The following is a 15,078-nucleotide window of genomic DNA, read 5'->3' on the forward strand; positions in this document are numbered from 1 at the left end:
TTCACACATCAATTTTATTTCAGGGACTAGCTAATTAGCTAGCTGGAACTACCTTGTTTGCCACAACTTAACATACGAAAGTAACACGTTATTTAACATTACCTCTTCATTTAGAAGTAAAATAGTACTACTGCAAACAGTGCAACTCTACACAGTTCCACTTGAGGATAAGACCTATAAAAATAAATAAATAAATAAAAAGTATATTTTATATGTTTCCTATTATCTTATTATTTTGATTAATTATTAAGTAGAAGTGGTAGAAATAAGCCACCCTAATTACGTAAAGCCAATAGAGCTGCCTTCTTGGAGTGTATGTCCAAGAGTGATGTCAGCCGGGGGGGGGGGGGGGGGGGGATTTGTCTATATAACTCATCTATGCTCAACCAGCTACCAGTGCACAATCCAAGTTCCAATTTTTATGGCCACCTGATTAAACACACACTTTCTCTCTCTACCAAAGAAAATAATTAGAATATATCTCTCTTCTTCTCTCTCTACAATCCCTCTAGGAAGAGAAATATGGCTGACCGGAAAGCTGTAGAGAATGCGGCCGTCTCCGGCCAACACCCAAAAACTATTGAGGACTTTGATCCTCCAAGAAGACCCAAAAAGAACATCTTTGCTATGGCTTGTGCTATTTTAGCTTCCATGACCTCCATCTTACTTGGCTATGGTAATAATTAGTATATCTTATCTTACTATAATACATGTCTCAATTAATTCTTATTATATATTCTTGTTATATATTTAGCCCCCTCTTCATTTTTGGACTATTATTTACCAGTCTACACATTTTTAGTTCACATCAATTTTGACGCGCGTTTCTATATATATTATTGGTAGAAAGTTGGTTTTTTTTCTCCCTAAAAAATTCAAGGGTGCAGTATATTAAAAAAGCATGCATGTCGAAATGAAGTTTAAGGAATTTTCTCGTGTTATAGTATATATGGAAGAAAAAGAAAATCATCTTTTCTATGAGATTTTGTATTTAGTTTTTCGTTTTATTTTTTGCTTGGTCAGATATTGGTGTAATGAGTGGAGCTGCTATATACATCAAAGACGACCTCAAAGTCTCAGACACACAGATCGAAATCCTCGTGGGTATTCTGAACCTTTACTCCCTGCTTGGCTCTGCCGCCGCTGGTAGAACCTCTGACTGGATTGGCCGCCGCTACACCATCGTACTCGCTGGTGCCATATTCTTCGCTGGGGCTCTCCTCATGGGCTTCGCCACAAACTACTCCTTCCTCATGTTCGGTCGCTTCGTCGCCGGCGTAGGCGTCGGTTACGCTCTCATGATCGCCCCCGTCTACACAGCCGAAGTCTCCCCGGCCTCCTCTCGTGGCTTCCTTACCTCATTCCCTGAGGTCGGCTCCTCCTTAATTACCAATAGAAGAAACAAAGATATATTATCATCATATAATAATTTCAAACCTACTACTTTCACCAACAAGTAACTATAAAACTTTCTACACAAAGAAATAAAACGTCATATCAGTACCGTATTTTTTATTTCTGACAACCTTGAAAAGTGCATGTATCATTAAAACTTTTTAAAAAAATTATTCTTTTAACTAATACCTTTTCATTACAGGTCTTTATCAATGCTGGAATATTACTCGGCTACGTATCCAACTACGCCTTCTCCAAGCTCCCAACCCACTTAGGGTGGCGGCTTATGCTTGGAGTCGGGGCGCTCCCCTCTGTCCTACTAGCCGTGGGAGTCTTAGCCATGCCTGAGTCACCCCGGTGGCTCGTCATGCAAGGCCAGCTCGGCGAAGCCAAGAAGGTCCTCGACAAGACGTCGGATAGCTTAGAGGAGGCTACACTGAGGTTGGCCGACATTAAAGAAGCCGCCGGGATCCCCGAACACTGCACGGACGACATCGTCCAGGTCAGCAAGCGTAGCCACGGCGAGGGCGTATGGAAGGAGCTCTTGGTTCACCCCACGCCGGCCGTTCGCCACATCTTGATCTCAGCCATAGGAATCCATTTCTTCCAGCAGGCCTCAGGCATAGACGCCGTCGTTTTGTACAGCCCAAGGATCTTCGAGAAGGCCGGGATCACATCAAATGATCAAAAGCTACTCGCGACCGTAGCCGTCGGGTTCGTGAAGACGATTTTCATCTTAACGGCGACTTTCTTGCTTGACAGGATCGGACGGCGACCGTTGCTTCTCAGCAGCGTAGCTGGTATGATCTTATCGCTTGGAACACTGGGGATATCGTTGACCATTATTGATCAGTCGGACGAGAAGCTGATGTGGGCCGTGGTGTTGTCAATCGCAATGGTAATGTGCTACGTGGCATTTTTCTCTATTGGAATGGGACCCATCACGTGGGTTTACAGCTCTGAGATCTTCCCGTTGAAGCTACGCGCCCAGGGGTCAAGTATGGGTGTGGCAGTCAACAGGGTTACGAGTGGGGTCATCTCCATGTCTTTTATTTCTCTCTATAAGGCAATCACGATTGGTGGGTCCTTCTTTCTGTTCGCTACAGTGGCCATTGTTGCTTGGGTGTTCTTCTATACAATGCTACCGGAGACACGGGGCAGAACCCTTGAGGACATGGAGGTCCTTTTTGGCAAATATCATAAGTGGAGGGCTGCAAATGCATTGCTCAAGAAGAAAGAACAGCTGGAGTTGGTCAACGGTACTAATGCTACTACTACTACTGATGGCCATATACAGTTAGGGACAAAGGAGCAAGCCAATTAATTTGTTCGATCTTGTGAAAATATAGTAGTACGTCTTCTTTTGATAAACATATAAATGTTAGCTTTGGATTAAGATGGAAATCAAAGAAAAATTAGAGCCAAATATAGAAAGCATTAAGAAAAAGGGCTTTGTTTGATTAAGTGAAGGCTATTTGAATTTTAATTGCTTGAGCTTGACTAATATTGAGAGGTAGAGAACTTCACCTACTTATATTATCTTTTTAGTGGTTTGCCTTTCTTTCGTTTTCCACTAAGCTAGTGAAAAGAAGGAAAAGAGAGGGGAAAAAAAAAAAAAAAGAAAGGGCTTCTAAATTTTAGAGTAGCTTTTTCAGGAATAATGATCTGAGGGCTCAAACTTTATCTGCAAAAATTAATGATAAATGAAACTTTGATGTGTTGAATAGTATGATGGGGTTTCCATTTTCTTTCTATATATATACAATGTCTAATTTTTCTTTTCTTTCTTTGTCTCATCATATGTTATTCTTTTAAGCATGCATTTGAATAGTTTCATAAAAGTTTACTTTGTATAAATAATTATTTTTACCATTAACTATATATTAAAACATTCCTTAAAAAGACGAAAGGAAGTGAAATATCTTTAAAGTGGAACGAACGAACAGAAGGTGCAATATGAGCATGTATTTAAGTTTCTTTTCATTTTTTTAAATGAAAAAAAAGTTAATATATACAAAATATTTTATCAGTCTTTTTGAATGAGAGTTACTTGGTCGTCGGTTTATGTATTTTCTCCATCTATCCAATTGTGATTGGAATGCTATGTATTACAGTAAAATATCTTACATGAAACAAGTGTAAAAATTTTGAATTGTAAAAATATTGAGTCATTATGAACATTGGTAACTTCACAAATCACCAATTAGATTTTAGATGAAATCTCATAATTCTTGTCATGGTATCATGAGTCATATCCCTAGCAGGCATTCGATCGACATAGATCCAAATAGTGAGTTGCATGAGATCTGCATAGTGCAACAACACACTTGGGATCCAAATGGCAAGCTAAGACACACGAGGTCCGAATAGTGCAAAAAGATACTTGAGATTAAAAAAAATGAGCTGAGAAAGACCACTTGTGATTCAGTGATTAAAGATTAGTGAGTAATAAATAGTTACCATCTTGAGGGAGATATTGGAGAATAATGTCCTGTTAGGAAAACTTATACAGGATCTTTATTTATTTACATGTAGATCTACAATTAGAGTGCGTAGCAAAAATGGCGTGATGGACCTGTTGGATTAGCTTATACATGATCTTTATTTATTTTCATGTATATCTAATATTAAACAAATTAATATGAGATAACCTAAAACATGTTTCTGAAATTGAATTCAAAGAGAAACAACGATAAGAATACTTACAGTATACGCAGCGGAATGAAAAAGACATTCCTTCAGTTTCTCTAACTCTTGTATCCTTTCTGTTCCGGAGTATTATCAAGAAACTGAACTGTTCTTCTAATTTCTTCACAATCTTCCAATGTATCCTTAGAATCACCTAGACTAGAGTGGGCAATTTTCAACACATGAAATAGATACAGAGAGAAGAAGAGAAAATAACAAAGAGGCTTAGATAATGACGTGTGTTTAGAGAGAATCTAAAACCTATCAGAAAATCTGACTTGTGACTTGTCAAACTTGTGTTTTGACTTCTCTCTAAGCACGTCTTTTATAGACTCAATTAGGTCATTTAATTGAATTAAAAAATCAATAAAATAATAGTCAATTTGAAGCCTTATATCGAAATTATCATGAGATTTAGGCCCGTGAAATTTTACATTTGATTATAAGCCCATTGGACTTAAAATCAAGACCTGTATTATTTTCTATTGATTTAATTAATTAATTATTAAAATCATTTATCAAATTCATTATCTATAATTTGAACATTGATTTAAACTTATTTATTAATTTAGATACCAATTTATCTTAATTAATAAATATGCCCTAAATTTCTCTTTTCTTCTCTAAATTACATAACTCTGTGAAACTAACCAAAATTGACCTGGTCAACTTTGATAATTCTAATTAAGAATTAAATCAATTAATTGAGACTATCTAGATGATTTTATCCAAGGTACAATGGGGACCATGGGCCTATGAAATCAAGCTTCAATAAGTTATCATAAATCTAACAAATAAATTTACTAACTTATTAATTCCTCGCGACTCCACTATAGACTCGGAATTGCACTCTTGAATTCATAGAACACTTTATAACAAATATAGATACGCTATTAATTATCCAACGTTACAACCATAATTGTCACTCAATCCTCTATAAACGGTCTAGAATGAGATAGGACTAAAATACCGTTCTACCCCTCATTGTATTTATCCTTAAAACACTTAGTTCTCTGTAAATGATATTTCAGTAAACTAATTTAATTACTGAAATGAGATCTCTATCATTTAACACATTGAACCAAACTAAAAGGAAACCATCGTTTCACTTCTTCATCAGAAGCTATAGATGTTCATATCTATGATTAACACTCCCACTCAATTATACTATCGAGTTCCCAAGATGTAAGTATGGGCTAGTCCGTAGGGTAAGCTGGTAACGAACAAGTCAAAGAACTCAAATAAGACAATCAGTTAGAATACTAACTACTCAGAATTGAGATTGAATTGACCTATGGTCAACTATATGATATGACTAGAATAGATAATAACAGTATGTTTACTTATCTTATCAACTGTCAACATTGGTCCAGTCCGATGTAACAAATACATCCGATCTTATCTACTTTGCTAATGTTCTGGAAAGAACATAACACTGTAATGTGTAAGTAGATCATATCATAGATTGGCAAGTCAGTGTAAATCCTGTGCACTGACTAATCTTAGGACTAACTTATTTTGAACATATAAACATATTTATATTCTACTGTGATTACATCACTATAAATAAGATTCTTGGGATTAAAATACACAAGAAGACGAGTATGATTTTCTTCCTTACTTTGAGGAAGAAGAAGAAGTGGAGCATCCAAGGATAGAAGAACCTGAAGAGACTACTACTCCACTGATCTCACCAACTGAAAACTTACATGAAGATTCTTCAGGCGAATGTGTGAATGAGAAGATGCCACACTTCAGAAGGCTACAATAGTTTTATGAGGTAACTAAAAACCAAAATTACATCTCTCTTATGTGTTTGGTGATTGTGAATCTCTAAGCCACCAAGAAGCGAAAAAATGCAAGAAGGGGAGAGACATCATGGATGAAGAAATCAATTCAATCACGAAAAACAACACATGGGAGCTAGCAACACTTCCACAAGGACACGAGGCGATTGGAGTAAAATGGGTGTACAAGACAAAAAGGAACGCCAATGAACATGTGGAGAGATACAAAGCAAGAATGTGTTGAGATTGGTTAAATATAATGGTTAAGATGTTTACACGTTGAGGTGTAAAACACTTAATGGTTTTCACTTAAGGTGAAGTGAGAACACGAGATTGTGTAGAAGACATCTAAAAGTGACTTTTATGGGTCTAAAGTGATGCAATGAGATATTCAAACATTCTCAAAAAGTTTGGTAGCATTTGGAGTAATTTTAGGACCATTGGAGGGGTCCAAAGTCAGAGGCGGTGGCGATGTGTCGCCCCCTAAGCGGCGTAGCATCGCCAAAATACGAAAGGCTTCAAAAGCCCCAACAGGTGATGCATCGCCTACTAGTAGGTGACGTATCGCCTGGTAGGCGATACATCGCTTAAACGGTCTTTTAGAGTCGTAAAGTTACATAAAATGCTCCAAATGATGTGTTTTAAATGCTCAAATCTCATTGGTTAGACTAATGACGATACCTACACTATAAATATGGGTTATTAGAGTTGTAAAGCATTGGTCACACTTTTCCAACTCTCTCTCTCTAGCCTCTCTCTCTCTCTAGCTCTCAAAGACCAATGTTTTCTCTAAGAAATTCATCAAGCTTTTCTTGACTTGCATGAATTATAAGGCTTGTTAAATCTCAAATCTCAATCTACTTAGTTGAAGCTTCAAGAAATTGGAAAGGCTTGGAATAGAGATTTTGGACAATAATGTTCTTATTGTGTTTAAGCCTTAGAAGCTCCCCAAGTTTGAAGATTCAAGTTGCTCTAAATTGAAGGTTGTATCTATCTAACCTTAGCTTTTTTGTGTGTTACTCTATTGTATTTTCATTGTTAGTATTGATGATTAATGTTTCTAAGTTCATCTTATCATCATTTAATCACGTAGTTTCTTATAATCAAGATAGTCATTTATACTATGAAATGTTTCTTTGATTATCAAGTTTTGCATTTATACTTTGTATGAGGTTCTTGTTTAGCATTTAGGATTTCAAATATTAAACTATTCTCATTATTAATTGTTGATTTGCAAAGTGTAAAGATATATATTCCAAACAAACAAAATATCTAATTCTAATTACTTTATTTTTATGTTTTGCATAATCAACAATGAGAGAAATTTGTTCATCTTCTACAATCTTCAAATCCTTATTTCAAGTTTTGGTTTGTGTTGAACACATAACCATGAAAGATGAAAGAAAGTTTTATTTGGAAATGCTTTACATGAATGTGGATATAGATTCAAAGTCTTCATCAACAAAGAATGAGACAACTCAATGAGATTACATACTAAAGGAAATTGGTATCATCAAATTCCTTATTTCTAAATGTGTAGATTTCAAGAATTTGAATTAAATGTGTGTGCTGCCATATCTTTGTGAGTTTGAGAATATTATTTATATTAAGAGTACAATGGTGAATGTTAATGAAAAATTCAAGGGTGATTGTTATACTTGTTTTATTTGTAAAGTTATTGATCATCATGTGAGATATGGTAATCGTAAAATTAACCATATTGAGTTTATTTTTAAGACAATTGATGTTGAGATCATTGCACTTCTAAATAAATTTAATCTGGTCACTTTAATTGATGATGAGATCTTTGTGACCTTGATTAAATTTAATGCATTTAATGAGGAATGCATTGTAACCTTAATTGAGAATAATGCATTCAATGAGGAATGCATGATAACCCTATAGAAAGTTGACATAGTTCATGGATGTAGTTATGAGACTAATGCAACCTTAAGAGAAGGTGAACATGTCAATGCAATTTTTGATGAGATCATTGCAAAAGAAAGCAAATATACTAAGCTCAATGCATTTGATGTTGAGATCATTGCAAACATAAGTAAAGAGACCAATGCCAATGAATTTGATGTTGAGATCATTGCAACCTTGGGTGATGTTAATGCAACCCAAGGAAAGGTGCAAGGATTGTGGTATGATACTTGTGCTACCATTCATGCAACCTATGATAAAACTATTTTCAAAAACTTTGAAAGTGCAAAGGTGTGACTTGAAGTCCAAATGTGAAATGAAAATAAATCCAAGGTACTTGGAAGAGGCTGCATTGATGTGTTCTTTACTAATGGAAAGAAAGTGACATTAACTAATGTTTTATATGTTCCCGATATAACTAGAAAAAATGTGAGTGGAAGTCTATTGAGTAAATCTAGTATCAAAATGGAGTTTGAATTCGATAAACTCAAATTGACTAAATTGGACACTTTTGAGGGAAATGGTTATATATGTGATTGAATGATCAAACTTTGTACTCTTGATAGTGACAATAATGGTATGGCATCTAAATCTTTCAATATGGTTAATTTTAATTCTATTACTTTGTGGCACAATAGACTTGCTCATATAGGTTATAACACAATTAAAAGAGTTGTTAAATGTGGATTGATTAATTGTGATGTGAATGAGCATGATAAATGTGAATTATGTGTTAAATTTGAAATGATAAATAAATATTTTCCAAGTGTTGATAGATGTTCAAACTTGTTAGAGTCAATATATAGTGATTTATGTGAATTGAATGACATGTTGACTAGAGAACGAAATAGATACTTCATAACTTTTATAGATGATTTCTCTAGGTATACTTATGTGTATTTGCTTAAGAGTAAGGATGAGACATTTAATGCATTTAAAATCTATAAAGCTGAAGTAGAAAATCAATTGGAAAGGAAAATAAAGACTCTTAGAAGTGATAGAGGTGGTGAATACTTTTCAAATAATTTCAATGTGTTTTGTGAAAGACATGACATTATACATGAATGCATTGCACCATACACTCTGCAATAAAATGGAATAGCTGAAAGAAAGAATAGAACTTAACTTGAGATGATTAACACTATGCTTTTACATGCTAAAATGTGTTATAATTTGTGGGGTGAAGCTTTGCTTGTTGCGTGTCATATACTGAATTGAATTCCTATGAAAAAGAACAATGTATCTCCATATGAGTTATGTTGAGGAAAGAAGCCTAACCTAGGCTATCTTAAAGTGTGGGGTTGTCTTGCTTATTGCAAGAGAACAGAGCCTAAAATGACCAAGTTGGGTCCAATGGCCATAAAGTATGCATTTGTTGGCTATGCGTCAAATAGCAAGGCCTATAGGCTATTATACTTGGAGTCTAATGTGATAATTGAATCAAGAGAAGTGTAGATCTTTGAGAATATGTTATATTATGATAGAAACACTCAAGAACCCATAGATGTTGGAGAATCTTTTAAAGAGAAGAATCCAATGGTTGATGAGCTACCTATATTGCCTCGGAGAAGCCAAATGCTTAAAGAGTTGGGATTGAATGAGACATGTTCTCAAGTGGAGAGACTCTACCTAGTAGAAGGAAACCTTGATGAAGTCACATGGAAATTTCCTATGACTCTTCAAGTTGAGGATGATCCCAAAATATTCCAAGAAGCAATGTCTTTGAGAGACTCCACTTTTTGGAATGAGGTAATAAATGATGAGATGGATTCAATTATTTTAAACCACACATGGGAATTGGTAGACCTTCCACAAGGTTCAAAACCAATTGAGTGAAAGTGGGTATTTCGGAGGAAATACCACACCAATGACAGATTACAAACCTTCAAGGCAAGACTAGTAGCCAAAGGGTTTAAACAAAAGGAAAGAATCGATTATTTTGACATGTAAGCATCGGTTGCTAGGAAAACCACTATAAGATTACTATTTGACTTATGATTAATATATAACAATTATCTTCATCAAATGGTTGTCAAAACGACATTCCTAAATAGACATCTCGATGTGGAGATTTATATGGAACAACTGGAGGGTTTTTTTCTAAGGGGAAATGAACATAAAATGTGTAGGCTTGTGTAAATCATTATATGGTTTAAAACACGCACCGAAAAAATGACATGAGAAATTTGATAAAGCTATAATTTTGGATGGGTTTAGACACTATACACTACTACAAAAATGGTCATTTGCGTCAGTTCCCAACTGCCACAATTGATTTTTTGCATCAATTTTAAAAGTGACGTGAAATCCCATGATGCAAACTAACCTGGCATTTGTGGCAGTTTTACACTGTCACAAATGCTACTAGGCATTTGCATCAGTGCTCCACTGGCACAAATGCCAAGTTTGCATACTGGCATTCGCGTCAGTGCTCCACTGACACAAATGTCAGGTTTGCATAAGTGCTCCACTGACGCAAATGACAGGCTGGTTTGCGTCAGTGCTCCACTGCCACAAAAGCTAAGAAAACATGATTTTTTTGCGTCAGTTAGGAGCTTCCACATAATATTTTAACCAGGAAAACTACAAATGTTTATGCCAATTCCCCTGACCTATTTTGATAAAAAAAAAACAGCAGCAGAAACAGAAAAGCAACAGTAGAAATAGAAAAACAACAACAAAAATAGAAAAACAGCAGTGTAACCATAAAAAAACACCATAAATCAATAAAAAATTTGTATAGTTAACATTTGTTATTAAAATCTATAAAAGTAATTCATATTTCAAAGTTAATCTATGTGTATAGTTATAACTATTATATTCTAAATTTCTAAGCATTAAACACTTAAACTAAAGTTTCCTCACCAAACTTGCTAATTTGCTAACTGAGATATACTAAAATTGATTCAGTCCACTCATTGCGTATCTCATTGATTTCCTCAACCGTATATGGTGCTGTAAACTTAAACTATTTAAGAAATATTTAAAATAATAAGTTAGAATTAATTCATCCAAATAAAATCATAAGCGATAGTTTAAATAAAATTCAAAGATTAAAATAATACCTCATTTTTCAAGTAGGTCTTCGGACTAGGATGTGAAATCAATTATCTAGTAAACTTCATAATGTAATAGCTACACTCGGTAGGCCCAGTTTGGTTTCAACACTATTAGAACATAGTTATACAAATGTAAGTATCATATTTAGCAAGTTATTATAATAAAAATATGTCCAAAACTTTAGTAAGATAAACAATAATTTACTTACTTTAGGAACACAAAATTTTAATTTAATAGACTCTTTTTGTATTTGGTGTGTATCATATTGATCTAATGTCCTGCACAAAATATTAATATTTATCCAGATGTAAGTCAGGATGAAATTGTAAATTGATTAAGTAATATGTATAACTTACATGATAATTATCTCCTTGATTTCTAGACAAAATGTGAATTTACAGTATCCAAAAATGCCACTAAATGACTTTGTGGCTGAATCAATACTAAAATCCAGTGAAAGCTACAACCAAAAAAACTTTTGTGTGAGATATTTATCAATAAACAAAATATATGTATATAAAATTAAGTTGACTTACTTGTTGTTCCAAGGACAAATTAGAAATTGTCTTTAGCTCCATCTGCAAAAATCGTTTGAAGAGATTTTTAGCTCATGCTTCATTGGTTCCTCCATCAGTGGACACAAGAGCAGGATGCATGAAAGTGTACATGTGGTTCAACCCCTTCATTTGTACTAAATCATTGAGCACCATACATATAAAAAATTCAATAAACTAAAAAATTTCAAGTTACACTGTACCTCATATATAATGTCATCTCGGTCTGTCCAATCATCTCATAGTTGCAAAAGTAGACGATATCCTCTTTCAATAACCGAGCATCGTTTGACAATCCAAATACCCTTTCTACAATAAGAATTTCTACCACATGGTCACTTTTCCACCGATCAATAAACTTCAACAAACATTTCAACATTCTTGTCATAGGCACTTCTATAGGCTCCTGTGTCAATACCTCTATTCTTTTCCTTGATTGTCTTGGTTGTTGAGTAGAGAGCGCAAGTGACTCTTTCATTTGTTGATTAGTAAGGACCCAATGTTGTGGTCATCCAACATTGTATCTGACTACTTGACCAAAAAAGGTATAACCTTCCATTGTAAGCAGATGTGGTAAACTAGCGTTCTCTTGAGTGACTACCTAAACTCTCACACGATAATTTCCCACAGGCAATTGAACGTTATGTATTTCTGTGCAACAAGTATTTAAAAGTTTTCCCTTTGCAACTATATTTTGTGTCGAACCAAGACACAACTTGCAATTAATCTGTTAAATTAAAAAACAATCAAAGCCAGCCTTTTAGATAAACTAATTTATTTTTACCTTATCCAATATATGCAATAATGAGTTGATAAGAAAATATTAACTCATTAGGAAATTTTGACTGTGGTGGTGAAGGAGCATATGGTGCCCGTGAGGGTGATCGATGAGCATATTGTGCCTGTGTCGATGGTAGAGGGGCATATGGTGCATGTGTCGGCAGTGGAGGGGCATATGGTGCATGTGTTGTGTTTGAGGGCCTTTCTAACACTCGAACCAGATGCATTCGATGATCCAAATGCACCGCTCTTTTGAGATTAAATATACACCATCAACTGGTTTACCTTTTCCTCTGGTTGACGTACCCTTTCTTTAGATTGACACCATTTATCTTCAAGGTCTTTATAACAAGCATCTTCCACACGGTTTTGTTTGTGGTTGAATCTTCTTGGCGGTGGGCTGTGAAAAACTGCACGGGGAACGACATGCCCACCAACCCCCCTAACACGTCCCCATGCTCTGGAGTGCCTAATGTCATAGTTAGTATTTCGTTTGAACCTTCCTCCACCAACTCGCCATCTACTATTTTTTGCCTGTATTCCACCTATATACATAAAGCAATTAAATCAGTTAGAATTTAACACATACGTTAATCATTGAAATTAGTAAAAAAGAAGTCAAAGAACACTTACAATTCTCTTCATTACCTCTCGAGCTTCTTCACCAACAACTTCTCCTTTATTGTTCATCCTTGCCCGTGTCTACATCTCAGATCTGTCATATTTAGTCAACTCATGACCCAATTCCTGCTCCATTTTTTGCTGTAACAGTGCATAACCAACACGTCCTAAGAGATGTGGATACTTGTTATGAGCTTTAGCATCTTGTTTTATTTTCCTCTTCTCTTCCCACTGTGGGGTTAGTCTTTTCACAACAAAAGTTTTCCAATCTTCAGGATCATAATATTCGATGTAGTCTGATGCGGTTTGTCTAGAAGATTAGGAGCTGCCTTCTTATATACATAAACAAGATCTCTGTTAGTCTTTTTTTCCAGTTTCTCCATGTCTTTCATGCTTCTATGAGAACGTCTGTTTTAGCATAATTACGTAGTTTGAACGTACCCTACACAAAATTAACAATAAAATTTTAAATTTTTTTTTTCAATACATTAATTTATTAGAATAAATTTATTAGTTAATATTAAAGCTTACTTGCATTTGACCCCATATAGTTTCTTTTTTATCCTTCGGTATTTGTTTCCAATTGTCGACATTTAAAGGAAGGGTTGTGCATGATAGAAGACCAATGGTGTTGTTCATCTTGGACCCCCCTTTTCCCATTGCTCGACCAAAGCGATTGTACTCGACCTCGTAATTCCGACCCTCACTTCTTGCTTTGAATACATCACTACAAAACATTTTGCCCCTATACTTCTTATCTTGTGTATTTGTTGTTGTGGTAGGATCGACCCCCTCTGGACCATTACCATCATCATAAACAAACAAATCGCCAACATCATCATATGGTGGATCCATAATCAATGAATCTACAATTAAAAGAACCAAAAAATGTATATGTTAGTTGTCTAAATTTTCACCATGCTCAAGTATATAGTATATGGTATAAAACTCACAAAATGAATAAAAACAAAATAACAAAATTAATATATATACCTTTAATTATCTACTCACATCCCTTCACCATTCTCGCGTATATAGTCATCATCATTACCAATGGTGACATCAATAGGCGGTGAAGCAATTGTAAATGTTTCTTGTTCAAGTAAAATATCATCACTCCCAAAAACTTTGAGTAGATAATCTTTTGGTTGACTTGTTAGGACAACTGACCACCGAACATCTATTGGATCACTAACATAAAATACTTGCATGGCTTGTGACGCAATTATAAAGCGTCAGATTTATGTCCTATTCGGTTGAAGTCCACCAGTGTGAATCTTAACTCATCTGTTTTGATCCTGATGTCACTTTTCACCCAATCACACAAGAAGAGAGGAATCTGAAAAGTCACATAATCTAGTTCCCAAATTTCTTTGATCACCTTATAAAATGTCATATCACATTGTATAGGAATTTTATCTTTGGAACTAGATATTTGAAAAGTTTGGGCGATAATAATAACACCACTATTCTATGTCTTTTTATCATGGTCCATGGTGTTAAATTGAGTACCATTATATATAATAACATTGATACTTAATTACACTCATTGAAGGACCTCGTGCTATCCATTTTAGTGTTTCAGAGACTTTGTTTGTGGTGGTATTCAAAACCTAGAACAGACAACTTAAAATCATGTCTATCAAAATGTAACAAGTTAAAATACAATAAAACTCAAACAAGAACAGCACAATAAACGACATCAATAAACGACATTAATTAACAATATAATGAAAGAGAAAAATAAGACTGACCATGTATAAGAACTTGCTCGAAATATGGTTGAACATCATCAATATTTTGTAAGACTAGGCGATGTGCTTCATCTCTATTAGATTTATGTACTTCAGAAACAACACCACCTCTACCACCTTTACTTATTTCAAACTAAATTTTAGGAGAACATAGTCCAATGCTCGCAACACCTGATAAGTATTCTGAGAATAATTTCATTACTTCTACAATGATGTAGGATTCAACTATGCAACCCTTAAGTCTACTTCTATTTCTAACATAACCTTTTAAAATCTTCATATACTGTTCAAATGGGTGCATCCATCTCAAGTATACTGGTCCACACAATTTTACGTCTCTCACCAAATGAACTATTAAATGAATCATTATGTCAAAAAATGAAGGTGGAAAATAGTGCTCCAACTCACACAAAGTTATCACGAGATTTGTTTGGAGATTGTCCAATTTTGATACATCTACCAATTTACAACAAATAGATTTAAAGAAGAAGCATAGTTTGGTAATTGCATATC

The 15,078-nt window shown here is 34.8% G+C and overlaps 1 protein-coding gene across 1 annotated transcript; it reads left to right on the forward strand.

The window, feature by feature from the left end:
- Positions 1 to 389: 389 nt before the first annotated feature.
- On the forward strand, positions 390 to 3,124 carry LOC133798639 (polyol transporter 5-like). Its single transcript, XM_062237055.1, has 3 exons — positions 390 to 676; positions 1,024 to 1,370; positions 1,598 to 3,124. The coding sequence occupies exons 1-3, from the start codon at positions 523 to 525 to the stop codon at positions 2,717 to 2,719; spliced, it is 1,623 nt and encodes a 540-aa protein (XP_062093039.1). The 5' UTR covers positions 390 to 522; the 3' UTR covers positions 2,720 to 3,124.
- The last annotated feature ends 11,954 nt before the right edge of the window (positions 3,125 to 15,078 follow it).

Source organism: Humulus lupulus, chromosome 1 (assembly GCF_963169125.1).
Source record: "Humulus lupulus chromosome 1, drHumLupu1.1, whole genome shotgun sequence".
In the NCBI taxonomy this organism is placed as follows: domain Eukaryota; kingdom Viridiplantae; phylum Streptophyta; class Magnoliopsida; order Rosales; family Cannabaceae; genus Humulus; species Humulus lupulus.